The following is a 24,891-nucleotide window of genomic DNA, read 5'->3' on the forward strand; positions in this document are numbered from 1 at the left end:
GTATCTAGACTACATAAAGAATTCCTATAACTCAAGACAAGTATCCCAGTTTAAAAATGGGCAAAAGAACTCTCTCCATAGAAAGCAGGGAAATGAAAATCAAAAGCACAATTAGATACTACTTCACACTCACTAGGATGGCTATAATTTTGAAAAGACCGATAATGGGTGCTGGTGAAGATGTGGAGAAACGGAAACCTTCGTACATTGCTGGTACGCATGTGCAATGGGGCAGCAGTCTGGCAGTTCCTAAAAAAAGTTAAGCATAGAGCGACTGCATTACCCTATGATACTGCTCCCAGGTATAGACCCAAGAGAAATGAAAACATATCCACACAAACTTTTACGTGAATGTTTATAGCAGCATCGTTCATAATAGCCAACAGGCACAAACAACCCATATGTCCCCCAGTTGACAAATGAATAAAATGTATTCTCTACAAGGGAGTATTATTTGGTAATAAAAAGGAATAAAATACCGTCACATGCTACAACATGGATAAATCTAGAAAAGATTATGCTAAGTGAAAGAAGCCAGACAGAAAAGGCCACCTATTGTATGATCCCATTTATACAAAATGTCAGAATAGACAAATCCATAGAGACAATAGATTAGTGGTTGCTTAGGGCTTGGGGTGGAAGGGGAATGAAGAATGGCTGCTAATGGGGAAGGAGTTTCTTTTTGGGGTGTTGAGAATGTTCTAAAATTGACTGTGCTGGTGGTTGCACCACTCAATATACTAAAAACCATTGAGTGGTACACTTTAAATGAGTTATATCTTAATTTATATCATTAGGTTATATCTTAATACATTATGACACACACACACGCGTGCACACACGCACACGCACACACACACACACGCGCACACACACACACACACTTTCCCGCCCTGCAGCGCTTGAAGGCATTCGCTTAACCAACTGAGCCACCCAGGCGCCCCTTTAAAATTTTTTATGATGAAGAACAGGGCCTATTAAAGTAAGAGTTAAAGGCTTATTTTCCAAAGACTTGACCTCTCTTAAACATCCTTCATAACTATTGGCGTGGTCCATCTACACACACACACACACACACACACACACACACACACACTTTCCTGCCCCGCAGCGCTCCGCGCAGTCCTGCTATGCTCCCCTGGGGGAGTGTGTCTGGGACTCCAGAACCCTTTCTCAGGATTCCTCCAAGCACCCAGGGCTGGCAAAGCCTTCTGGCCTGGTGTACCAGATGGGCCCGGGCAGCAGCACCCTGTAAAGAGGCTGTATGCCACTCCTTGATTCTGGGTCTAAAACCCAACTAAGCCTCCACGGGTGACCCCTGGAGATGGGGGAGTCAGCCCTTGGCCCTTCCTCCTTCCTGCTGGCTGCCTGAAGATTTGAGTTGGGGAGGGGGGCAGTTTATAGGAAGGAAAAGAAAGGTGCCCCAAAGGACTAGGTGGAGTGTGTGGGGAGAGGAGGTGTGTAGGAGGGGGAGCAGGTGCTGGGGCTGGAAGGGGAGCCTCTTCAGGGCCTCTCAAAGAGCCCTTCTTCGCCCGCCACCCCTCATAAGCACAGAGACTCGGTACTCTTACACAGGTTTTATTCAGGAGTCAGGGGCTGCTTCCCTTCCCTGGTCCTTACCTGCCCCCCGCCTCCCCGTGTAGAACCCCATTCAAGTGGGGCTTGTCCTTCATCTGCTCCTCACAACCCCTCTCCCCAGCTATACCAGCAAGTAGGGGGAGGGGGCACTCAGGGAGAACCCCCTACCTGCCGAGGCAGACAGTCCCAAGCCCGGTAGGCAGGGATCTCCCCTGAATCCCCCCGCCCCAGGATTGAGATGGGCGGGGCAGGAGGGGTCTGGGCCAGGTGGCAGGCCTCATGCCCCCAAGGCATCTGTGGATGAGGCACGGCCCCGCAGCCTTTCCTGCAGCCTTTCCTAGCCTTTCCTGTCCGGAGGGCCTTCAGCCAAGAAGCATCTTGTCTGGGGGGTGGGGGGCAGGGTGGGGGAGATGGCAGGAGGACAGCTGACCTCTTCAGCCTGGGAAGGCAGGAGGTCCTCCCGGGAACAGCGTCAGACTCAGATGGCTTAAGGAAGAAGCCAGGGGACTAGGAGGGGTCCAGGGGTTTCTGGGAAGCACTGAGATCCGTCCCTGGAAGAGCAGAACCACAGCCACAGGACAACTGGAGAATGAGCCCAAGTGGCCACAGGGACACTGCTCAGAACAACCTGCAGCTAGCTGAGGGGTGGACCTCCGCCCAGGCAGAGGAACGCACGGGGCGGTACCAGCAGTTGGCATTACAGAGGCCTCCTGAGGGCACGAGGGCACCGGCCTGCAGTCTGGCCAGGAGCTGGGGTCACCGGGGGCTACTGGGGCCACAGAGCAGGACCTGCCCAGGAAACTGTGGCCTCTTCCTCGGAGAAAGGCAGTCCAGAGTGGGCATGAGGCCAGGGTCTCCCCACCAGGCCTTGCCTTTGAGTGGCGGCCCCTTCAGAAGATTCCAGCCAGCACCAGGGGAGGCAGCAGCAGCAGTCCCAGAAGGGGGCCCCGGATGTGACCGGGGCCCGAGTTTAGCCCTGACTTGACGCTAGGCTTTTCAGGGCCCTCCGCACCTGTGGGGAGGGAGAGGCTTTGTCTCAGCGTGGATGCAGTTCTGCCTGGCCTCCCACCCTCCCTGCCAGGCATGCAAGTGGGGGGCCAGCAGCCAGGGAGGAAGCTCTCACTCAGAGGGTGCATGCTGGGGGCAGGGTGCCGACATTCTGGAGACAAGGAGGGAAGGTGGGACGAACGCTACAGGACTTACCTGCTAAAGATGACTGCAGAGCCAGGGTCCGCCCGCCCACGGCCTTAGCGGTGGCAGAGGTATTGGGGGAGTTGGACAGGGACTTGGAGGAGGTGTGCCCCATGTGGTCCAGTGTGGCCGGCAGCTCACCTGTCTGGTCCTGGCCTGGAAAAACTGAGGCCGAGACCTCACTGGAAGGAGACAACTCGGCCTCAGCCTTGCCCGCCTTCTGGGAGTGGGGCAGCGGCTCCCGTGTCCCTGCCAAGAATATCTTGGGGTGCAGAGAACTCTCTGGACTCTTGGAGGGCACGCTTGTCCCGCTGGCCTCTTTGTCTGCCAATTTGGAGATGAGATCATGGGTTGATTTGGAGAAGGTAGCTGGCCCCTCATCCAGGGAGAACCGGCTGTGAGTTGCCAAAAAGGAAGGGACCTCAGTTGTTAAGGAAGGTGGAGTCTCTGTTGCCATGGAGGGGGGATCTTCCGTTGCTAAGGAAGATGGGGCCTCGGTTTCTACAGCAGGTAGAGCCGTGGTTGCCAGAGGGCCTGAGACCTCTGTCACCAAGGAGGATGGAGTTTCCGTTGCCAGGGAGGAAGGGCTACTGCTTTTCCTAGAGCCTGAAGCCTCAGTTGCCAGGGAAGATGGGGCCTCAGTTAGCAGGTAGGGCAAATCCTGAGCCTCTTCCGGGCCTGTGACGGGTTCTGACAAGAAACAAGGCCTGGCGTTAGTGTAGAGCAGGACCCCACATCCCTCAGCCCACCACAATCAAGGCGAGGCGACCAAATGTCCTATGATGACACAGAAACACACATCCCCTCCAGCGACTACGTCCTTCGTTGATAACAAATGTTATTTTATTATAACATGATAACAGTGTCTCCTCTATCCACCTCCTTGTCCAAATCTTCCTCTCCGCACTCACACGACCACTATCGCAGGGACTCTCGAGCCGAGAGTCTGGGACTGCTGCTGCTGCCTCCCCTGGTGCTGGCTGGAATCTTGCCTAACGCGTCACCGCGTCGCAGGCCCGTCCCTTTCAAGTCCGCCTGGCCACGCCCCCCACTAGGCCCCGCCCCACCGGGGGCCCTTTCCTCTGGCCACGCCCACCACTAGGCCCCGCCCCACCGGGGGCCCTTTCCTCTGGCCACGCTCACCTCGCCCTACGCTCGGGGGCCGGCACACCCTGTCCCCTCCCGTCCGCTCGGAGGGTTAAAATCCGGTCACTTTGAAGGACAGGGCGCCAAAGTGCGCAAGGAAAGCGAAGTGGGCTTGGGAACCCGGATAGGGTGGGCCCGCCAAGGGCGCGGGAGGTCGCGTCCCGCCAGACCCCTCCCCCTGCCCGGGCACGGCTCGGGAGTCCGGGGAGGCTCTAAGGACCATTCTGTCGGCATCCCCTGTCGCCCCTTCCTTCTCCTCCCCACCCCACCCCCAACTCACCACAGAGGGACTTCTCGCAGCGGTGGCCGGAGGGACACAGGGAGCACGGAGTCCCTTCCTGGTAGGGTCTCTTTCCCTTCACGTTCCCCCTGCGGGAGGCGAGGACGATGCTGGGGGCGGGGGCGGTCCCTAGAGACCCCTGTCCCTATCCCTCATACACATACCTAGGCCGGAAGTACCCCTGGGTCTTAACTTGCTCCCAACTAGCTTGCTGGGCCAATGAGAGCAGACTCCCATAGGTGCCCTCGCAGCTCCCCCACCGGTATGGGGTATAGGCCCCGGAGTGGCCCCCTCCCACATTCTTTTTTTTTTTTTTAAGATTTTATTTATTTATTTGAAAGAGAGAGAGAGAGAGAGAGAGCATGAGAGGGGGGAGGGTCAGTGGCAGAAGCAGACTCCCCGCGGAGCAGGGAGCAGATGCAGGACTCGATTCTGACACTCCAGGATCATGACCTGAGCCGGAGGCAGTCTCCCAACCAACTGAGCCACCCAGGTCCCCCCACCCCCCACATTCCTAGACTGCCCAACTCAACCCTCCCCTTGGCTCTGCCCATCCTCTACCCCCAGGGATCCCTGGGCACTCACGGGGGCTCATAGTTGCAAACCAGCAGTTGGATATTGATCTCCTCAACACCCTGGAGCTTCTCACAGAAGTGGGAGCCACAGCCAATCCTCTCTGTCTTGGCCCAGACCACCTGAAGAAGGGGAAACCCAAGAGTTTAGCCGGGGTGAGACACCAGTAGCTAGCGTCTCTCTACACCAGTCTTCTATGGGTAGGGAGAGGAGGATTCCTACAACCTGTCAGATCCAAGTCTCTGAGGACACGCAGCTTCAGGACAAAACTCTGAACAGGGGGTTTGGGAAGAATTTGTCCTGAACCATACACACTATTTCACCAGGCCTTTCTCTGAAAACCTTCCCTTTGTACATACCCTCATGAATTCCTCCTGCGTGTTGTTTGTGTTTTGTTTTTGCAACTTCCTGTGCATTTTAAACAAGGGGTATATCCAAAGGAATGAATCTCAAATGGGAGAATCTTAGAAATCAACAACAAACAAAATCCAAGGAAGAGAACAAAAGGAACCATTTTGAATGTAGAACTTCCCCCCACATCACAGGTGGGCAGGGATCTGCTCTGCTGTTTCTAAGTCTGGGTCTCCTAGCTGCTAGAAGGAGTTCTGTCTTAAGTATAACATTTTAAAAGTCAAAACAGCCTTTGCGCACCACCATGGACTGAGACCAGCAGCCTCTCCTTGCTATTTGTAGGCCTTGTCTGCTCAGGAGTCACTTAAATGGAGGCCAGTTTTTGTTGTGAGATCTGGCTCCAGCTATTAATTCTGCATACATTCCCCCGGACTGTTTTTTTTCTTTTTTTTTTTTTAAGATTTTATTTATTTATTTGACAGAGAGAGATACAGCAAGAGAGGGAACACAAGCAGGGGGAGTGGGAGAGGGAGAAGCAGGCTTCCCCCTGAGCAGGGAGCCCAATGCGGGGCTCGATCCCAGGACCCTGGGACCATGAGCTGAGCCGAAGGCAGACGCCTAATGACTGAGCCACCCAGGAACCCCGGACTGTTTTTTCCTGCTTAAGTTAGCTGAGGATACCACTGCTGAGCATCTCCCAGGCAGAAATGACCCCAGAGTGCATGTGCAGTCAGCCCTGGAGAACGTTGGGGTGGTGGTAGGGCAGGCCCACTCCTGCTGGGCTCTGACAGCAATCCTAGCAGGAGGGGTGTGTGTGTGTGTGTGTGTGTGTTGGGGGTGGGGGGGAGTGTGAGAGGTGGCAGGGTATGGAGGGGAGGAGACAGGGAGGGCTGCTGGGCCCTCATAACTTCTTCATCTGGATGGGTGATGTCAGGATTTCCTTCCCCAAAGATTAGCACTAAAAATATCACTCAAAAGGAGCACTGGAAAGTGGAATTGGTGGAAATGGCTGGCAAGAAGTTTGTTCATCCTTTTTCTTTTAAAAAAATTTGTCATGTTACTGTTTGAACAATAAGCATTGGGTGGAGAAGAACAAGAATTCAATAACACCAGTGTTAATTCCCCTACACACCCATATACACACACCCCTACAGCACCCTCACCCAACATCTCTTACCTGGAAACTCAAACTTTCAAAATGCAGTGAGAACCCTGACACAAGCAAGAAGTGACTGCCTGGGGCAGGAAATGATCTCGAAGGCTCCCTGAAACATTCGCTCACTGACGATTTGCTCTTATTTTACACATGACTTTTAAAAGTAGAAGAAAAGTTAAACACACACAATTGTCTATTTGCTTTATCGGTCCCTGGCAGGTTAGAAGCAGACACCATGAGAAATGACAAAAGAGGGACAGCGAGAGAAGCCAGAAGTCGGGGGCAGTTACCACAGGGCAAACAGCCCTGCCTAACAGGCCGGAGGACAGGACCGCTTAGAGGTCGGTCAGAACGGCCTAGTACAACAATTACCGTCCACGACACTGGCTCTGCGACACCTAACTTAGGTCCCTTCAGTAGGAGGAGGCCGAGAGGGGCCACCTAGATTTTCAAACGATTGTGTTTCTTCAAGAGTCACCTGAAAAAAGGGGCACCTGGGTGGCTCAGTCGGTTAAGCAGCTGCCTTTGGCTCGGGTCATGATCCCGGGGTCTTGGGATCGAGCCCCACGTCTGGATCCCTGCTCGGCAGAGAGCCTGCTTCTCCCTCTCCCTCTGCCTGCCACTCTGCCTACTTGTGTTCTCTCTCTATCTCTGTCAAATAAATAAATAAAATCTTTGGAAAAAAAAAAAAGTCACCTGAAAATGGTTTAGGCAGTTTGAGGAGCAGACTTCGTCAGAGGCCTGGACAACACATGAGCTCCGGTGGAAACACGACTTCTACCAAGGGTCTCGGGGGCTTAGAGTGGGGGCTCCCTGGGCTCCGAGGCTGGAAAGGGAGAGGCGGCCCCTGCCCCGCCCACTGCGCACGAGGCCCCGCCCACTCGCCGTGTAGCCCCGCCCACTGCTCTTGCACCGCCCCATCCGCCCGCCCAGGGGCCTCGCACCTGCGTGTAGTGGCCGCACATCTGGCCCTGGTCGCAGGTGGCGGTGCTGAGGTTGTAGTGCTCGCGCTCGTGGTGCCACTCCTCCATGGCCAGCGGCACGTCCAAGCCCTCTTCCGTGATGGCGAACAGGTTCTCGCCGCGCCGCCCGCGCTCCTTGTTGTGGCCCCACACGCACTGGCGCGCGTAGGCCTTGGCGAAGGCGGCCAGCTCCTCGTCCCACCTCTGCGCGGCAGGTCGGGGAGGGAGGTGAGGAACGCCTTGGGCTCGTGGAAACGGGGAGAGGGGGGTGGGAGAGGGCGGTGGGGCTCAGAGAAGAAGGTTGAAGGTGTCCTGGGGGCCTCTGGAGCCCGGAGACCCTCCCTTCCTGCGGGGTGACTCTTGGCCATGCTCAGGAACAGGGCTGTGCTCCCGGTGGGCTTCTGGGGCGAGGTGGGAGGGCTGCACGCCACGCCATGGAGTTGGCTAAGCTTGGGACCATTTACCAGCTGCGTGATTTTAGATTGCCTAACCTTTCTGAACTCTCATGGGGCTTTGGGAACAATAAATGAGATGATGTTTGTGACGGTGTTATTATTAATTAATATTAATAAAAGGAAGGCCAATGTGCCCTGACTACCTCCCGGGGCCACCTGACTGCTCTGAAGACCACAGAATTTCCTGCGAGATGGTCAAGGGCTGCGTTGTTTATTCTGCCATCCTCCACCCCTTTCCCCACACACCATAAATATGACTTGGGTGGGGGGGACAGCACTCCCCTCTCAGGTCCCACTCTCCCCTTGTGGTCGCCCAGCCTCCACGGCTTTACCATTTCCAGGCTTCCCTCCCAAGTGCTCTCAACTCTTGTCAACTGACAGCCCCTTTCCCCCAGAAGATTAAGTGTCTCTGGGTGACCCTCACCGAGAGGCCTATTTTCAGAGGCTTGGTGTCTCAAGGGGCTGTCAGATCCCAAAGGCAGTGTTCTCCGGGGGGACCTCAGGTGAGGGCATGTGAAGTGAAGGGACCTCTGAGGTTCTCTGTGTCCCTGGCTGGGAGGACAGGCCCAGTGTGGGTGGGAAGAGGGATTAATGAAGGATTGACGAGAAAGGCCTGGATCCCATTAAACTTTGTCCTTGGCCTCTCCTAGCAATGGGAGGCCTGGCGGCAACTCTTGCCCCACCCTCCGGCGGCCCAGCCAACTGTGGGAGCCAGACAGCCTACAAAGTGCCAAGAGCTTGGGGGACCCTGAGAGGAGGGGATTGTGTGGCTCCTCACCCACACACAGTTCTCAGGAGCGGCTGCCTGGGGTGGGCATGGGAACACAGGCCTGGGACAGCCTCTCCCTCCCTGGGTGTTTTGTCACTGCTCCCTGAGGTTCTCTCAGACTCTGGCAGGTAAGGGGAGATTGGGAGTGGGAATGCGGCAGGGTGCGGGGGACCAGGAGCAGGGGGTCTGGGAGGACCTGCAGGGCTCCAGACTGGACTGTGAGCTCCTTCGGGGTAAGATGGTGATGTGGCCCCAGTGTCTGGCACAGAGCAGGTGCTCAATAGACATTCATCAGCTCAGTAGACATTTGTCAGCTCCCTACAGAGCCCAGCTGGGATTCCTATTCCGACTGGATGCATGGAGTCCCACCAGTAGAGTCCTGTGGGTCTCAAGGCTTCTCAGTGTTCCAGAGACCCCTGTGGATTTTTTGAGAGTCACGGCACCCACCCACATTGGCCACATGGTCACCATCTGCAAACAAGTCCATTCATCCATTCACTCATCACTCACTCGTTCAACAGTCCGAGGCACCGTGCCAGCCCGGAGCTGAGAGCAAGGACCGAGAAGCCCAAGTTCACATTGTCGTACATAAACTGCTGATTGGGCCACCATGTGGTACATGACAGATTTGCAATAGGCAGTGTAGAGGCACCGAGGAGGGCCATTTAGCCCAAGGTGAGGGTGGAGAAGGGGCACTAAGCTAAGTGTTGAAACCGAGGCATTGGTCAGGTGGAGAGAACAGGAGGCACAGCGTGAGCAAAGGCATGGAGGTGAGAAACAGCGTTTTGGTTGGGGAAGGACAAACTGTTGAGGATACTGAGGGAGAAACTGAGCAGGAGAGGAAGCTGGAGGCTCAGCAGGGGCCAGACACACAGAGAGAGCCTTCTCGGGAGATGGAGCTTTATCCTGAGGCAGTCAGGAGCCAGTGAGAGCCATTGAACGGTGTTGAGCAAGGTCAGGCCCGTGTGTGGGATTATTCATTTTGGCAGCGGAGGCCAGAGGCTGAGGAAGCAGGTAGAAGCTCTTCTAGGAGTCCTTGGGAGAAGTAATGAAAGACTGGACCAGGGTTGTACCAAGGGACGAGGATGGGGGAGTAGGGTTCAAGGAAAATCAAACCTTCTGGGAGGTAAAGGTAGTAACGATTAGATGTGGAAGCTAAGGGAGAGAAAAGAGCTCGTGATAACTGCCACCTGCCTCACCCTGGACCCATTCCCTCTTTTGTTAATCACACACTTATTGAGCACTTACTGTATGCCACACACTGTTCTAAGTGCTTTCTAAATGTTCACTCATTTAACCCTCACAACCATCCTACAAGGGAGTTACTATGTTGTCATCATCTTCAGTTTACAGATGAGGAAGCTGAGGCACAGAGAGGTTAAGTAACTTAGCCAAGGTCACGTAGCTAATGAATGGCAGAATCAAGATTTGAATGAGGCCACCTGGCTCCACAGTTTCTGTATTTCCCACTCCTGAGGTTGAGCCTGAGCCTTGTTCCAAATTTGTCCTGGTGTCCCAGTCCGTCCCCTCCTCCCATCACCTCCCACCAGACGGCATCATATCCCCTGAGTATCCAAACTGCTTCCCAGAATGTTGCCCCAGCCCAAGGTCCATCTCTGTCCACAAAGCAGCTCCTGGATGGGTAGCCCCCAGCCTCAGCCAACAAGACTGTAGGGCATCAGGGGTCTACAAATGGGGAAACTGAGGCTCAATAATGCATTCCAGGCCTCAATCAGGGAGCTATTGACAGAGCTGGAACCAGCATCCAGTGCTCCTGACCTATCATCTGCAGTTCCTGGTTGCCAGGCCGACAGGGCTTGAATGGTGGTGCTGTGTGCATTTCTAGAGGCCTTCCTTGATCTTTGTCACACGTCTTCCCGTCTGACCCTCAGGGTAGGGATTGCCTGTCCCAAGTGATAGATCAGGAAATGGAAGCCTTTGAAGGTAAAGGGACGTACCCAGAGTCCCTTTGCCAGATTGAGCAGAGCTACTGGAACTCCAGTCCTGGACCCTCAGGCTCGCTGCTGTGTTCCCCAGATGTGACGGGCACTAGCTATGGGGTTCCTGGATGCTGCTCCTGAACCTCCCAGGGCACCTGAGGGTGGCCAGAGAGGATGGGCCTGCTCAGCCTTCCGGGGGGGGGGGGTAGGAACGAGGTGAATTACTGATTTTCTCTCTCTTGCTCTCTCTCTTTTTTAAGATTTTATTTATTTATTTGAGAGAGAGCGAGAGCACACGAGCGGCGTGAGGGGCAGAGGGAGAGGGAGAAGCAGGCTCCCGCTGAGCAGGGAGCCCAACGCTGGGTTCGATCTCAGGACCCTGGGATCATGACCTGAGCTGAAGGCAGATGCTTAACTGACTGAGCCAGGAGCCCTGATTTTCCCTCTTTTCATCTTGAGCATAAACATCCTACCCCTAACCCTACCATCAAGTAACTCTCCCTCCTGACAGAGGTAAATTGCCACCCCAAATCTGGCTTCCGTCATCTATAAGCATGTCTCTGTACGTTTACTACATTTGCATGTCTCCCCACAAGTATACTTGTGTAGTAGTTTTTACATGTTTTTAAACCTCATGTAAATATGCCCTCCTGTATATATATTTTTTGAGATTTCATCCCCCGCCCCCGCCAGTGTTCTATCTGGGAGATTCAGCCCATGTTGATGTAGCCCATATGTAGCTCTAATGGTGACCCCATTTTACAGATGCGAAACTGATGGTCCTTACTAGGTTAAGGGACCCACCCCAAATCGCAGGTCTTGTTGTGGGACCGAGACAGAATGTGAACTGTGTGATGCAGAGCCCTCTCTGCTTCTGGCTCCTGTTCTCGCCCACCTCCTCATACATCCCTCCTCCCCCAGTGCTGGGACCCATCCTGCTGTCCCCCTGTCCTCTCCTCATTGCCTTGGAAGGCATCTGAAAGACCGTCTTCACCAAGGTGTTTGGGAACTTCCTACGTTCCCCCTATGAGGGGCACCTGCATTTTAGGAAGTGCTGGGAAGGGGCCATTGGAGTGGGAAGCTGGGGCTCCCAGGCCTGGCTCTACCAGCTGTGTGACTTGAAAGCCCCTGAGGGACCGGCAAGTCCCTCGGAGCCTCAGTTTCCCGATCTGTAGAATGGGGCTGCTTCTGGGGACCTGTGAATTACATAATGTCTCTGTCACTGACCAGAGAGATGAGTCTCTGAGGTAGCTTCAGCTCGGGGGTGGGAGGGAAGGGGGGGCCCGCCCAGCACCCCTTCAGTCCCGGCAGGTGAGTGGCCCCTGGCCGCACTCACCATCTGCAGCATGTCCGCGGCAGGGGGAGCCACCTGGGCCCGGTAGAGGTTGTGAAGCTCCACCATCACGCGCTTCTCATCATCAGTGAGGGCGCCGGCGGGGCCCCCAGTGGCTGCCAGCAGCAGCAGGAACAGCGGACTGCAGGGGCCGTGCATGGTGGCCAGTCCTCTCAGCCTCTCCCGGCCAGGGGTCTGGCAGCTGGATTTAAAGTCCTTCCCACACAAGCACCACCCTGGCTGGGGCGGCGGGAGGGGCCGTCTGCAGGCCTGGCCCAGCTCACACAGTGTCTCCAGGAGGGCTGGGTGCTTGGGTCCTGACCAGAGTTGAGTCCACTCCCAGCATTGATCTCCCCTCAGAGTCCTTGGCAAGAGCCTCCTTTCTCTGGGTAACAGGGGCTCAGGCCAAGTGCTGTGTGCATTCCACTGCCCCTACTGTGTGGTGGACAGGTCCTCAGGGGCAAAAATATAGTAACCCAGGTCGCACCCACTGGGTGCTGAGGACAAGTAGGAGGATGGAAACCACGTGGACCCTACCCCTGAGGATTGGGCAAGATGAGGAAGATGTACTTGGCTTATGGAAGGACGCAGGAACACAAGATGTATTTGGTAAAAAAAAAAAAAAAAAAGACGGGCCAACCAAAACCTGAATCCTGGTTTTGCTCCTTTGCTCGCTGTGTTTTTGGCAGTTTTCTTAATCAGATCAGTGGCAGTAATAGTACCCACCTCATAGGGCTGGAAGGAGGATTAAGTGAGATCAAATGTATGTAAGGACCCAGGACAGCACCTGCCACTCAGAACAGTGGACAACAACTACCCACATGGCGTGGCCTTGGCCAGCTCCCAGCCCCGGGGGGGGCAGGACTCCTGGCCACGGGAAAAGAGACTGAGGTGGTTCCCACTCTCGTTGTATCCTGGAATAGGGCTTTTCGATACGGATAAAATGTTGGCTTCTTCATACCCTTTATGAATGCATATGCTTGAGGTGCTCGTTTGGAAGTGGGATGCTGGGATCTTTCCTGCTCTGAACATCTAGAAAATAGAATGTGTCTGTTTTTGAAATCAAGAGAGAGCAGAAAAGCAGAGGGATGAGTGAGCTGATGCAGCAGGAGTTCTGAGGGGAGGGCATTAGAAAGGAAGCAGGCCCAGTGGCCAAGCACTTACACTGTAATGACCATGCAAGGCAGGGACCAAGGTCTTGGCCTTCATGAGGCAGGAATTTGGAAACCAGTACTCTTGGGTTGAGCTGGGATCCTTAAAGCCTGCACTCTCAGGGAATGGGGACCTAGAAAAAGCCTACTCGCTGGCTTTCTGGCTTTGGAAAGCGGCAAGAAAACTTGTCTCTGCTCAGGTTTCCGGGTAAAAACAAAAGCAAAAACAAAAACAACTTGGATCACACACACACACACACACACACCTGTTAGAACTAATTTAAAAATTCAGCAAAGTTGTAAGACAAGAAATCAGCACACAAAACAAGTGGTATTTCTATATACTACCAATGAATAACTCAAAAAGGAAATTAAGAAACAATTCCATTTACAATAGCAATAAAAAGAATAAAATACTTAGGAGTAAACTTAACCAAGGAGGCACAAGACTTGCGCATTTAAAACTACAAAACATTGCTGAAAGAAATTAAAGAAGACACGAATAAATGAAAAGACATCCCACGTTCATGGATTAGAAGTCTTAATACTACCGAAAGCAATCTACAGGGTCAGTGCAATCCCTATCAAAATCCCAATGATGTTTTTTTGCAGAAATAAAAAAATCCATCCCCCAAAATCATATGAAATCTCAAAGGATTCTAAACAATCTTGAGAAAGAGAAACAAAGTTGGAGGTCTCACATTTCCTGATTTTAAAACTAACTTCAAAGCTACAGTAATCAAAACAGTGTGGTATTGACATAAAAAACAGACGTATAGACCAATGGAATAGACTACAGATCCCAGTAATAAACTCTTGCATATACGATCAAATGATTTTTTTTTTTTTTTTAAGATTTTATTTATTTGCGAGAGAGAGAATGAGAGACAGAGAGCATGAGAGGGAAGAGGGTCAGAGGGAGAAGCAGACTCCCTGCTGAGCAGGGAGCCCCATGTGGGACTCGATCCCGGGACTCCAGGATCATGACCTGAGCCGAAGGCAGTCGCTTAACCAACTGAGCCACTCAGGTGCCCGCGATCAAATGATTTTTGACAAGGGTGTCAAAACCATTTAAAGGGGAAAGGGCAGTCTTTTCAACAAACTGTGCTGGGAAAACTGGATACCCACATGCAAATGAATGAAGTTGGACCTTTACTTTGCACTATATACAAAAATCAACTCAAAATGGATCAGAGACCTATGCATAAGAGCTAAAACTACAAAACAAGAGAAGAAAACATAAGGGAAGAACTTCATGACATTGGATTTGGCAGGGATGTTTTTGGGTGTGACACTAAAATAAAGGCAACAAAAGAAAATATAGATGAATTTCATCTCAAAGTATGAAATCAAAGTATGAAATCTGCTCAGGTCTCTGGGTAAAAACAAAAGCAAAAACAAAAACTTGGATCACACACACACACACACACACACACCTGTTAGAACTAATTTAAAAATTCAGCAAAGTTGTAAGATATGAAATCAGCACACAAAACAAGTGGTATTTCTATATACTAACAATGAATAACTCAAAAAGGAAATTAAGAAACAATTCCATTTACAATAGTAATGAATACAATAGCAGTGAAAAGGCAACCCATGGAATGGGAGGCAATACTATGAAATCATATATCTGATAAGGGACTAATATAGATAAAGAACTTCTACAATTCAAGAACAAAACAACCCAAACAACCTGAATAAAAAATGGACAGAGGACTTGAATAGACATTTCTCCAAAGAAGATATACAAGTGAGCAAAAAGCATGTGAAAAGATGCTCAATGTCACCAGTCATTAGGGAAATGCAAATCAAAACCACAATAAGATATCACTTCATACCCATTAGGATGGCTATTATAACAACAACACTCCCCCCAAAATAGCAAGTGTTGGCAAAGATACAGTGAAATTAACACCCTTGTGCATGAGGCTGAAAATGTAAAATGGTGCAGCCACTGCAGAAGACAGTATGGTGGTTACTGAGAAAAACTAAACAGAATTACATTATGATCCAACAAGTCTACTTCTGGATATATATCCAAAAGAAGTTAAAGCAGAGATTTGGACAGAGAGTGAAACACAAATGTTCATAGCAGCACTATTCACAATAGCTAAAACGTGGAAAGGACCCAAATGCCCATCAGTGAACAATGGATAAACAAAATGTGGTCTATGCATACAATGAAATATTATTCAGCCTTCAAAAGGTAGGGAATCCTGTCACAGGGTATGACATGGATGAACCCTGAAGACATTCTGCTAAGTGAAATAAGCCAGACACAAAAAGACAGATATTGTATGATTCCACTTACATGAGGGACATAGAGTAGTCAGATTCATAGAGACAGAAAGTAGAATGGTAGTTTCCAGGGGCTGGAGGAGAGGGAAATGAAGAGTCATTTTTTAATGGGTACAGTTTCAGTTTGGGAAGATGAAAAATTCTGGAACCGGATGTGGGGATGGTTGCACAACAATGTGAAAGTACTTAATGCCACTGAACTATATGCATAAAAATGGGTAAAATAGTAAATTTTATGGTATGCATATTTTACCACAGACAAAACAAAACTTGGAAATTCTTTTTTTTTTTTTAAGATTTTATTTATTTGAGAGAGAGAATGCACACAGGCAGGGGGAGAGGCAGAGGGAGAGGGAGAAGCAGGCTCCTCGCTGAGCAGGGAGCCTGATGCAGGACTCAATCCCAGGACCCTGGAATCATGACCTGAGCTGAAGGCAGATGCTTAAGTGACTGAGCCACCCGGGCGCCCCAAAACTTGGGAATTTTTTCGTCCAGAGTGGGATGGATATTGAGTAGTGGTGGTGGTGGTGGGAGTAATCTCAGCAGAAATAAGGTAAAATCATGTCTGGAGGGAGCTTTCACAACCCAGGCCACTTGGGCCATCCACGAGGGAAAACAATCCTCAGCTTTAGCGCACAATCAGAAATTATAAAACACATGAGGAACTGAGCTCCTGCGAGCAGCAGCATACAACACAAATTTGAGATAATAGAACAATCTGGAAGACTTTCAAATAACTATATTAATGATGATGAAGGAAATAAATAGGTAGCTGGAAAAGGGAGCAGGCAGATTTAGGAGGTAGAATGGAGCGTGGTGGGAGAGAATTTGAAGAGTTCAGGAAAATGGGTCAGTCTGTGGGGAAGAGAAGAGGTGAACCTCCAGGGTAAAGTCCAAGCAGAGCAGAAAAGGGTAGGAGCGACCAGATCCCACCATCTGACCAGACCCCGGCCCAGCCGGCGGGGGCAGCTATCCCAGCATGATTAGTTGATGAAGCTGCGAGATGGGTATCTTTCCTCTAGGGACAGGTGAACATGGCAAGTGCCTGACCGCAGCTGGGGCTTGAGATAGAAATAGGGAGATTTAGAAGAAAACTTCCCAGGGAGTAAAGTGCTGAGACCCCGCCTGGAGGGGGCTGGACAGAAATGGGAAGGACAAGGTTCTCAGATGCCTCCCGGGCAGAAGCAGGCAGGGTGCTCAGGCTGCCCTGTGTGGCCACCCCCGAGGCCTCTGCCTGGCCCCTCGACAGCAGGGAAGAACAGCTTTGTAGGCTCAGTACACTGGGCAGCATTCACTCGCTCCTCATTCATTCATTCAGCAAAGATTCACAGAGCTTCTCCGCTGTGCCAGGTGCTGAGCTGGGTAAGACAGACCTGGTCCCCACTGTCATGAAGCAGGAGATCCGCCAGGAAACATTGGGTGGCGTTGTGGGGAGAAGAGTGTGGGGCTTTCTAGCTGGGTGGCCTTGGGCAAGCTATTTCCCTGCTTGCTGGCCTCGGTTTCCTCATCTGTATATTGGACTTAGAACAGAAGCCACTCCATAGGATGGTTGGGAGCATTAAATGAGTTAATACACAGGTAGGTCTTGGGATAGTGTCTGGCACCCTCTAAGTGCTCACTGAGTTAGCCAGTATGAATGTATTTTTTTATTATTATTATTATTATTATTATTATTATTATTATTATTATTACAGGTGGGAGAATTAACAGGGCCTCAAGTTGTAGCAGAGAGAAAAAAATACAGCAACCTCCTCGCCTTTTCCCCTGGGCAGCTGGAAGGGGAGGACACGCATAACTCTGAGGGGCTGGGGCGCTGGTGTGAGTTGGGGGTGGGGGAGGGTGGAGAAGGAGGAGCCTGGTTTGCCTGAGAGCGAAGGGTGAGTTGGGAACAAAGACTTGGGAGGTTGACCATAGCTAGCCTCCGCGTCTGGGGACAAGGGCGTGCGGCTAGGAAGGCCCACTCTGCACGTGCACATTCCCGAGTGGTTCTCAGAGCCCTTGCCACGTGGGCGATCTCATTTACTCCTCATATGACAGCTCTGAGGTGGGTCTCGTCATCACCGCACACAAAGAAACGTGCTCAGAGAGGTTCTGTGCCTGAGGTTGGGGGCGGCTGGGACCAGAGCCTGGGAGCTGCCGCTAGGGGGAGCAAGAGAGCGAGAGAGCGGGAGAGCGGGCGTTGCGGGCCCGCTGCCAGGAGAGAGAGGCGGGGAGGACAGACGGGAGGTCAAGTTAGGGGAATGCGAGAGCGAAGGAGAGGGGGAGGGAGAGGTGACAGAATCAGGCACACAGAGGATTGGCTGTGGTTTTCATCAACTGTGTTGTTTTTTTTTTAAAGATTTTATTTATTTATTTGACAGAGAGAGACAGCGAGAGAGGGAACACAAGCAGGGGGAGTGGGAGAGGGAGAAGCAGGCTTCCTGCTGAGCAGGGAGCTGGATGCGGGACTTGATCCCGGCATCATGACCTGAGCGAAGGCAGACGCTTAACGACTGAGCCACCCAGGCGCCCCTCAACTGTGTTTTTATCTGTAAACCAGGATTGGGAGGAAATAAACCTTTTCTTTGTTATTTTTAAATTGTAATTAATATAAAATTATATATAATTTATTTCTAAATCTAAACTTACATAAATATATATTTATTATTTCTTTATTATTATGGAGTTATTATCAATACATATTTTACATCAAGTTTCATTTCGAATAGCAGTATACTTGCACCACAAAATAATTAAGCCAGAGAGGGGAAAAAAATTCCACCTCTAGTATTTTCTTCTTATCTCTGAGCAGGTGCTCCTCCAAGTGTGGTCCGTGGCCCAGTGCCATTCTGCCAGATGTTCGTTACTGTCCCTCGGCACAGCAGGTGCAGAAAACAAGAGCGAGACTTGAGAAACTCCTGCAGCAACCCAGCAGAGTTGTTCTACATCTGGGGAATCTGGGATTTACAAATTGGGGCTTGTAGTTTGCATATCTGCGTTTCATTTCATTTTTCTAATAGTTAATTTTTTAACTTTTTATTTTGAAATAATCATAGACTCACAGAAAGCCACAAAGATAACACAGCATTCCATGAATCCTTTGCCTAGTGTCCCCTCACGGTGACATCTTCTATAACCGTAGCCCAATATCAAAACCAGGAAAGTGCTGTTCACTGAATGACAGCCTTTGGTCAGATGTGACCTAGCCGTATATGTGTGTGTGCATATAGGTGTCCGTGTGTGTCGTTCCGTGCTGTTTGCTCTCAGATCCTGCAGTCCTCACGACAACCAAGACACAGAACCTAAAGCAGCTCTCTGCTTCTACCCCTTTAAAGTCACGCACGCCACCCCTAATGCTGTCCCTGGCAACCACGACTTTGTTCTCCGTAGCTATACTTTTCTCATTTTAAGAATTCATGTAAATGGGGGCGCCTGGGTGGCTCAGTCGTTAAGCGTCTGCCTTCAGCTCAGGTCATGGTCCCAGGGTCCTGGGATGAGCCCTGCTCGGGCTCCCTGCTCAGTGGGGAGTCTGCTTCTCCCCTTCCCCCTGCTCGTGCTTTCTCTCTCTCAAATAAGTAAATAAAATCTGAAAAAAGGTGGGGGCTGCAACGGGTCCCTGGGGCCGCACAACAAATCACCACAAACTGGGTGGCTTCAAACAACAGAAACGTATTCTCTCACAGTTCTGGAAGCTAGAGGACTGAGATCAAAGTGCTGGCAGGGCCCAGCCCCCTCTGAAGAATTCTTCCTGGCTTTTCCAGCCTCATGCGGCTGCTAGCAATCCTCCTGTTCCTTGGCTTGAGGCTGTGTCACTCTGCCTGTTGTCACATGGCCTTCTTCCCTGTGTGTCTGTGGCTTCCCATGGCCTTCTTGGAAGCACACCAGTCATTGGATTTCGGGCACACCCTAATCCCAGAGGACTTCTCCTTAATTTGATTACATCCGCAAAGACCTTATTCCCACACAAGCTCACGCTCACAGGTACCGGGGGTTAGGACTTGAACATATCTTTCAGGGGGACACAATTCAACCCACAACAGTGGCTAGAATAAAAAATAGAGTCAACCACAAATCCTGACCAGGACGGGAGGAACTAGATCCTTCATACACTGCAGCAGGAGAACAGTTTGAAAGTTTTTATAAAACTAAATACATACTTACCATACATCTCAGCGATCACAGTCTTGAGCATTTATCCCAGAGAAACGAAAATTCACGTTCACCCAAAAATCTGTACGCGATGTTCATACCAGCTTCATTCATAATAAACAAAACATGGAAACAACCCGAATATCTTTCAGCCAGTGAAAAGTTAAACAAACTGGGTATATCCCTACCATGGATATTGCTCAGCCATAGGAAGGAGTGAGCTGTTGATACGTGTCACAAAGTGGCTGGATCTCCAGGGCATTCATGCTCAGTGAAAAAGCTGATCTCAAAGGCTACGTGCTATATGATTTCATTTACATGAGTTCTTTTTTTTTTTTAAAGATTTTATTTTTACTTATTTGAGAGAGAGAGAGAGCATGAGCAGGGGGAGGGAGGGAGAGGGAGAAGCAGATCCCCACTGAGCAGGGAGCCTGATGCAGGGCTGGATCCCAGGACCCTGGGATCATGACCTGAACCAAAGGCGGATGCTTAACTGACTGAGCCACCCAAGGGCCACTTGCTGCAGCCCTTCTGATAGGTGCGTGGTGAGGTCTCATGGGGTTTTCATTCGCATTTCCCGGTGGAGAAGGAGAGTGAACATGATTTTATGTGCTTGCGTGCCATCCTCTTTGGTAAAGAGGTTCATGTCTAATGCCCATTTCTAGTTGGATTGTTTTGATTTTTTTCCACTGTTGAATTTTGAGAGTTTTTATTTATTTTTTAAGATTAATTTATTTATTTGAGAGAGAGATTGAGAGAGAGGCTGTCCTAAGCAGACTCCGCACTGAGCGAGGATCCTGACACAGAGTTCGATCCCACGACCCCGAGATCACCACCTGAGCCGAAACCAAGAGTCGGGCGCTCAACCCATTGTGCCACCAGGGTCCCCTTGAGAGTTTGTAAAAAGACTGGTCCTTTGATAGATGTGTGTTTGTCATTTATTTTTACAGTACTTTACCAAACTTGGTTTGTGACGGACTGGAAATGTTATGAAAACAAGCTGGTCCTTCGCCTCTGATCGTTTGAGAAGCACAGTCCTAGTATGTTTCCCTCCTCTTTCCTTAATGCAACAATAGCACCCATACTGTGTTGGCTCCTGATGTTTGTCCCCCACATAGTTCGTTGTAAATAATTTCTCCAACTTGCTCTGTATCCTTTAAACCACCACCCACAGTGTTTGCACCATATGCCAGAGAAGGGCTGTGTATAGCTTCCTCAGCCAGTCCCCAAGCTCAGACATCAGCCTATTAACCACTGGGGGACTTAGGGACAACTGTGACTCACTAGCCTTTGGGCACAAGGCCTTTTCTTATATTTTGGATATTATCTTTTAGTTCCCATTCTCACCACTGTAGCTCAGCTCACTCTTTTATTAGGGTTCCGGTGTCAGAGTCAGGCCAGGTTGGCACTTTTTTTTTTTTTTTTAGATTTTATTTATTTATTTGACACAGAGAGAGAGAGAGCACAAGCAGGGGGAGCAGCAGGCAGAGGGAGAGGGAGAAGCAGTCTCCCCGCTGAGCAGGGAGCTTGATGCGGGGCTCCATCCCAGGACCCTGAGATCATGACCTGAGCCGAAGGCAGATGCTTAACCCACTGAGCCCCCCAGGCATCCAGGTTGGCCCATTCTTTCCTTGCATGGAAACAAAAGGTCACTGGTGCTGAATGGACCCCGCACCGCCCCAGTCCCAGCCACTTGATGGTAGAGCAAGAGCGAAACTTCACTTTGATTCCATCACAGTGGCTCCAAAGCAGGGGGAGCAGAGCGTGAGAAAAACAGAGATCCTTTTATTTTTATTTTTAATTTTTTTAAACAGAGATCCTTTTAAAGGACAGACAAGGGCCTCAGAGAGCATCAGAGAACCATGTCCAAGGGTGGAAGCCAGTCTGCTCAAAATGCTGAAAGAGACAGTCCTGATTTAGGGGGTCATAGAGAAGAAAATGCCAGGCCTCCTTCCCTCACACCCATTCGCTTTATGCCTCTTCTGCTGCCCCCCAGGCCGCCAGCTCACTTGGAAACTGCTGCCCTGGTTTTTCAGACCCATGTGTTGGGCAGCTGCGAACAGGCTCCCCCCCGCCCCCCTTTTGTCCTGAATCAAAGTATTGCCTCTCTTCCGGTTTCCCTCATTTTGCTTCTCACTCTCTTCAGCCCTAAGCAAGGGAAGCGAGATCTGCAGCTTGTCATGGACCACCTGGGCAGGTCCACCCGAACCCCTCCACGGCCCCTCTGCCCAGCGGGGAGACTGAAAGCCTCTCTCATTCCCCCACCCCACCCCCCCGCACACATGCCTGGCACTTTCCCAGTTTGTGGAGTAGCTTCCTGCCTTTGCGTCCCCTGGGCCCCCACACGTCCTTCCTGTCACTCCGGCCTCAAACTAAAAGTGATACCTGTGTAGGGGAACCCTGCCAGCCCCTAGAGTTTTTTCTTTCTGAAGCAGTTTCAAGGACCCCTCTCCGCAGTCTTCCTAAGATGGTGGGGTGTGTGGGGGTGTCCCCGGGGAAGGGAGCCACCATGGAAGGGCCACCTGGCTCCTGTGAGCCGGCAGGCCCGAGTTGCTGAGGGCATGTGCCTCACTCACCTGGAACCCATCGTCCCTTCCCCTCCAGGCCACCCTGGGAAGCCCCCCTTCTTTGGACGGTGAGTTATCTTTGTGCTTCAGGGTCCTGTCTTCAAGACAGGGCCCAGATCTTTGTCCTTTGGGGATTCTCCAAGCCCAGCCAACACGGGACAGCATATAAACCGGGGCTCAGCAGATTTTTCCTAACAGCAAGTAGAGGCAATTTAATTTGGTTTAAGTATTTTTCAGTTAAAAAAAAAAAAAAAGACATTTGAAAGATTGTACTCACTTATAAATAAGAGTGGTGGGTTCAAAACTTGACTCTATAGATAGGACCAATATGTTAAAAATAATGCCCACCCCGCCTCCCCGTGATCAGGAAGGAGAGAGCAGAGGAGGGAGTCACACAGATGAAGACCCAGGGAAAGGCCAGGGAGGCCAGACAGAGAGGCCAGGGAGGCAGACTGAGCACCAGAGGAAGAGAGAAAGAGCAGGTCAGGGGGGTTCAGAGGCAGAAGCAGGTCGGACCCATCCAGGCGCTAAACATGTCATTCACTAGGTGTGGCAAAATCACTGACCCCTCAGACTTCACTTTGTTCATATGTAAAATGAGATCCTAACATCTGACCTCAGAGTTGCTGGGGTGATTCAATAAAAATGAAGGCCAAACACTTAGCACTTGGTAAATGGTAGCTGTTTTGAATAGACAGAAAGAGGCAGGAGGTTCCCAGAAGCCTCAGCAGGGGCTGAATGGGATCTGCTAATCGGGTCGGGGGTCTCATGGCTCTAGGAATGGGCGCTGAGGGGCTCTGAGGAGAGGGCGTCACCCCAAGGTGGGGACCACGACGACGTACTACCCCAAAGAGGAGGGCCTGGCTGCCTAGCTGACACCAAATATTAACCAGGCCCCGGCTCTTCGCAGCTCCGCAGAGGCTCCCTCTCCCCCGTGAAAGACCAAGCTCAGCCAATGCCCAAAGCGTGCGGCCAGGAGCCCTTGGCCTCCCCAGGGCTAGGCGCCTGGCCCAGACCTCCCCTGGGCCGCTGGCTTCCCGGTTCACATTCCTGACAGGGCATAGCTGTCCCAGGACTCTAATGGGTCATAAATGGCCCTCTTTGATGAGGCTGACCTTGCTGTCCCTGTGTCTTCAATCAGCTAGGACCTGTCAATTTAGGATGACTCCGCCCCAGTTCTATGCTGAATTTGTGCAAGCCCCTTCATGAGTACGCAGGCATAAAACTTCCCCGGTTCTGGAGGGACACTGCTGTGGGAAACATGCCCCAACTTGTGTTCTCCCAACTTGTGGCAAGAAAAACTCTTCCTGGGACGCCTGGGTGGCTCAGTTGGTTAAGCGACTGCCTTCGGCTCAGGTCATGATCCTGGAGTCCCGGGATCGAGTCCCACATCGGGCTCCCTGCTCGGCAGGGAGTCTGCTTCTCCCTCGGACCCTCCCCCCTCTCATGCTCTCTCTCTCTCATTCTCTCTCTCAAATAAATAAATAAAAAAAAAAATCTTAAAAAAAAAAAAACAAAAAAAAAACAAAAAAAAAAAAAGAAAAACTCTTCCTTTTTCCACTCTCTGGCTTGGTTGTGTCTCTGAGCTTTACACCCACCAAGAAGGGAACCCAATTTGGGGTACCAAATTTTGGCGACCCAGATAGGACCAACCAATTTGGGGTCCTCCAGCTCTGAACAGGTCACATGGTGGGCAGCTCGTCCAGGGAATGCTGTCTACGTTGCTGGGGAAGCTGTGGGAAAGGGCATAGGAGAATCCCTCTTGGCACCTGATTTGTTGGGTCCTTGTACCTCGACTGGCTGAATGGACTCAGTGGCTGCTCTGGTCATTTTTTTTTTTTTTTTTTTTAAGATTTTATTTATTTGACAGAGAGAGACACAGCGAGAGAGGGAACACAAGCAGGGGGAGTGGGAGAGGGAGAAGCAGGCCTCCCGCAGAGCGGGGAGCCTGATGCCGGGCTCGATCCCAGGACCCTGGGATCATGACCTGAGCCGAAGGCAGACGCTTAACAACTGAGCCACCCAGGTGCCCCTGCTCTGATCATCTTAATAGGACAGTCCCTTCAGAGAGGCAAGTGGCAATTACCCCACAAATTAGCTTTAGGGCTCTGCCCGCATCTCAAGGGGGGAAAAGGAAGGACTCAGGGTCCACACAGTTAATCAGGTCTGGTCAGATTGGCTCAGAGAGTCTGAGGGATTTGTCAGGGAGCAAGAATTCCAATCCCTTTCAAGGGGCCTTGTAGCTGGACTAAGAATCAAATTGACATGAGAAAGATTAACAGGGAAAAAAATTTAATAGCATATGTACGGGGAATCCACACAGACACGGAAATTCCCAAGACAGCCAGGCAAAATAAGGTCAATATGTCATCCTGAACTAAGAAGAAAGGGGCAGGGATCTGGGACTTCAGAGGAAAGGAATGTCATTCACAAGACAATAAGAAGAGTTGTTTGGTAAATTAGATGTTTGCCCTGGGATACAGATGGGTCACTCAGACAAAATTTATCTCTGGTAGTAACACTTATTCTGTGAAAGACCCCCAATATAGATTCTTCTATGTAATTAAAGCACGGGCAAAGGTTTCTCTTGAGCCCACAGGATCTCAATTGCCTTCAGCTGAAATAATCTTCATGCCAGAGTGGCCCATCTTGGGGCGGCCTGCCCTTGGCCCCTAGAGATCGTAAACGTCCCTGTCTTCTTGAGTCCTGGAGGCTGATGAGGGAGGACTGATCACTGAAGACCTCAATGAGATAGACCACAGGTTCTGGGAAGTATTTGTAGAGAGGCACCAGTTTGGTAAACTTGAGCAACTTGAGTGTGCCCTTTTAAATTATCCATTGGCGGGACGCCTGGGTGGCTCAGTCGGAGAAGCGTCTGCCTTTGGCTCAGGTCAGGATCTCAGGATCCTGGGATTGAGTGGCGCATCGGGCTCCCTGCTCAGCGGGGAGCCTGCTTCTCCCTCTGCCTGCAGCACCCCCTGCTTGTGCTCTCTCTCTCTGACAAATAAAT

The 24,891-nt window shown here is 51.1% G+C and overlaps 1 protein-coding gene across 1 annotated transcript; it reads right to left on the reverse strand.

Annotated features, from left to right (window-relative positions):
* Positions 1–341: 341 nt before the first annotated feature.
* PI16 (peptidase inhibitor 16) lies at positions 342–12,289 on the reverse strand. The gene is made up of 6 exons (XM_036074339.2): positions 11,738–12,289; positions 7,220–7,441; positions 4,781–4,890; positions 4,196–4,284; positions 2,782–3,459; positions 342–2,590 (listed from the first exon to the last, which is right to left on the reverse strand). Exons 1-6 carry the CDS (start codon positions 11,891–11,893, stop codon positions 2,469–2,471), a joined length of 1,377 nt encoding a protein of 458 aa, XP_035930232.1. The 5' UTR covers positions 11,894–12,289; the 3' UTR covers positions 342–2,468.
* Positions 12,290–24,891: the final 12,602 nt, after the last annotated feature.

This window comes from Halichoerus grypus, chromosome 9 (assembly GCF_964656455.1).
Source record: "Halichoerus grypus chromosome 9, mHalGry1.hap1.1, whole genome shotgun sequence".
In the NCBI taxonomy this organism is placed as follows: Eukaryota; Metazoa; Chordata; class Mammalia; order Carnivora; family Phocidae; genus Halichoerus; species Halichoerus grypus.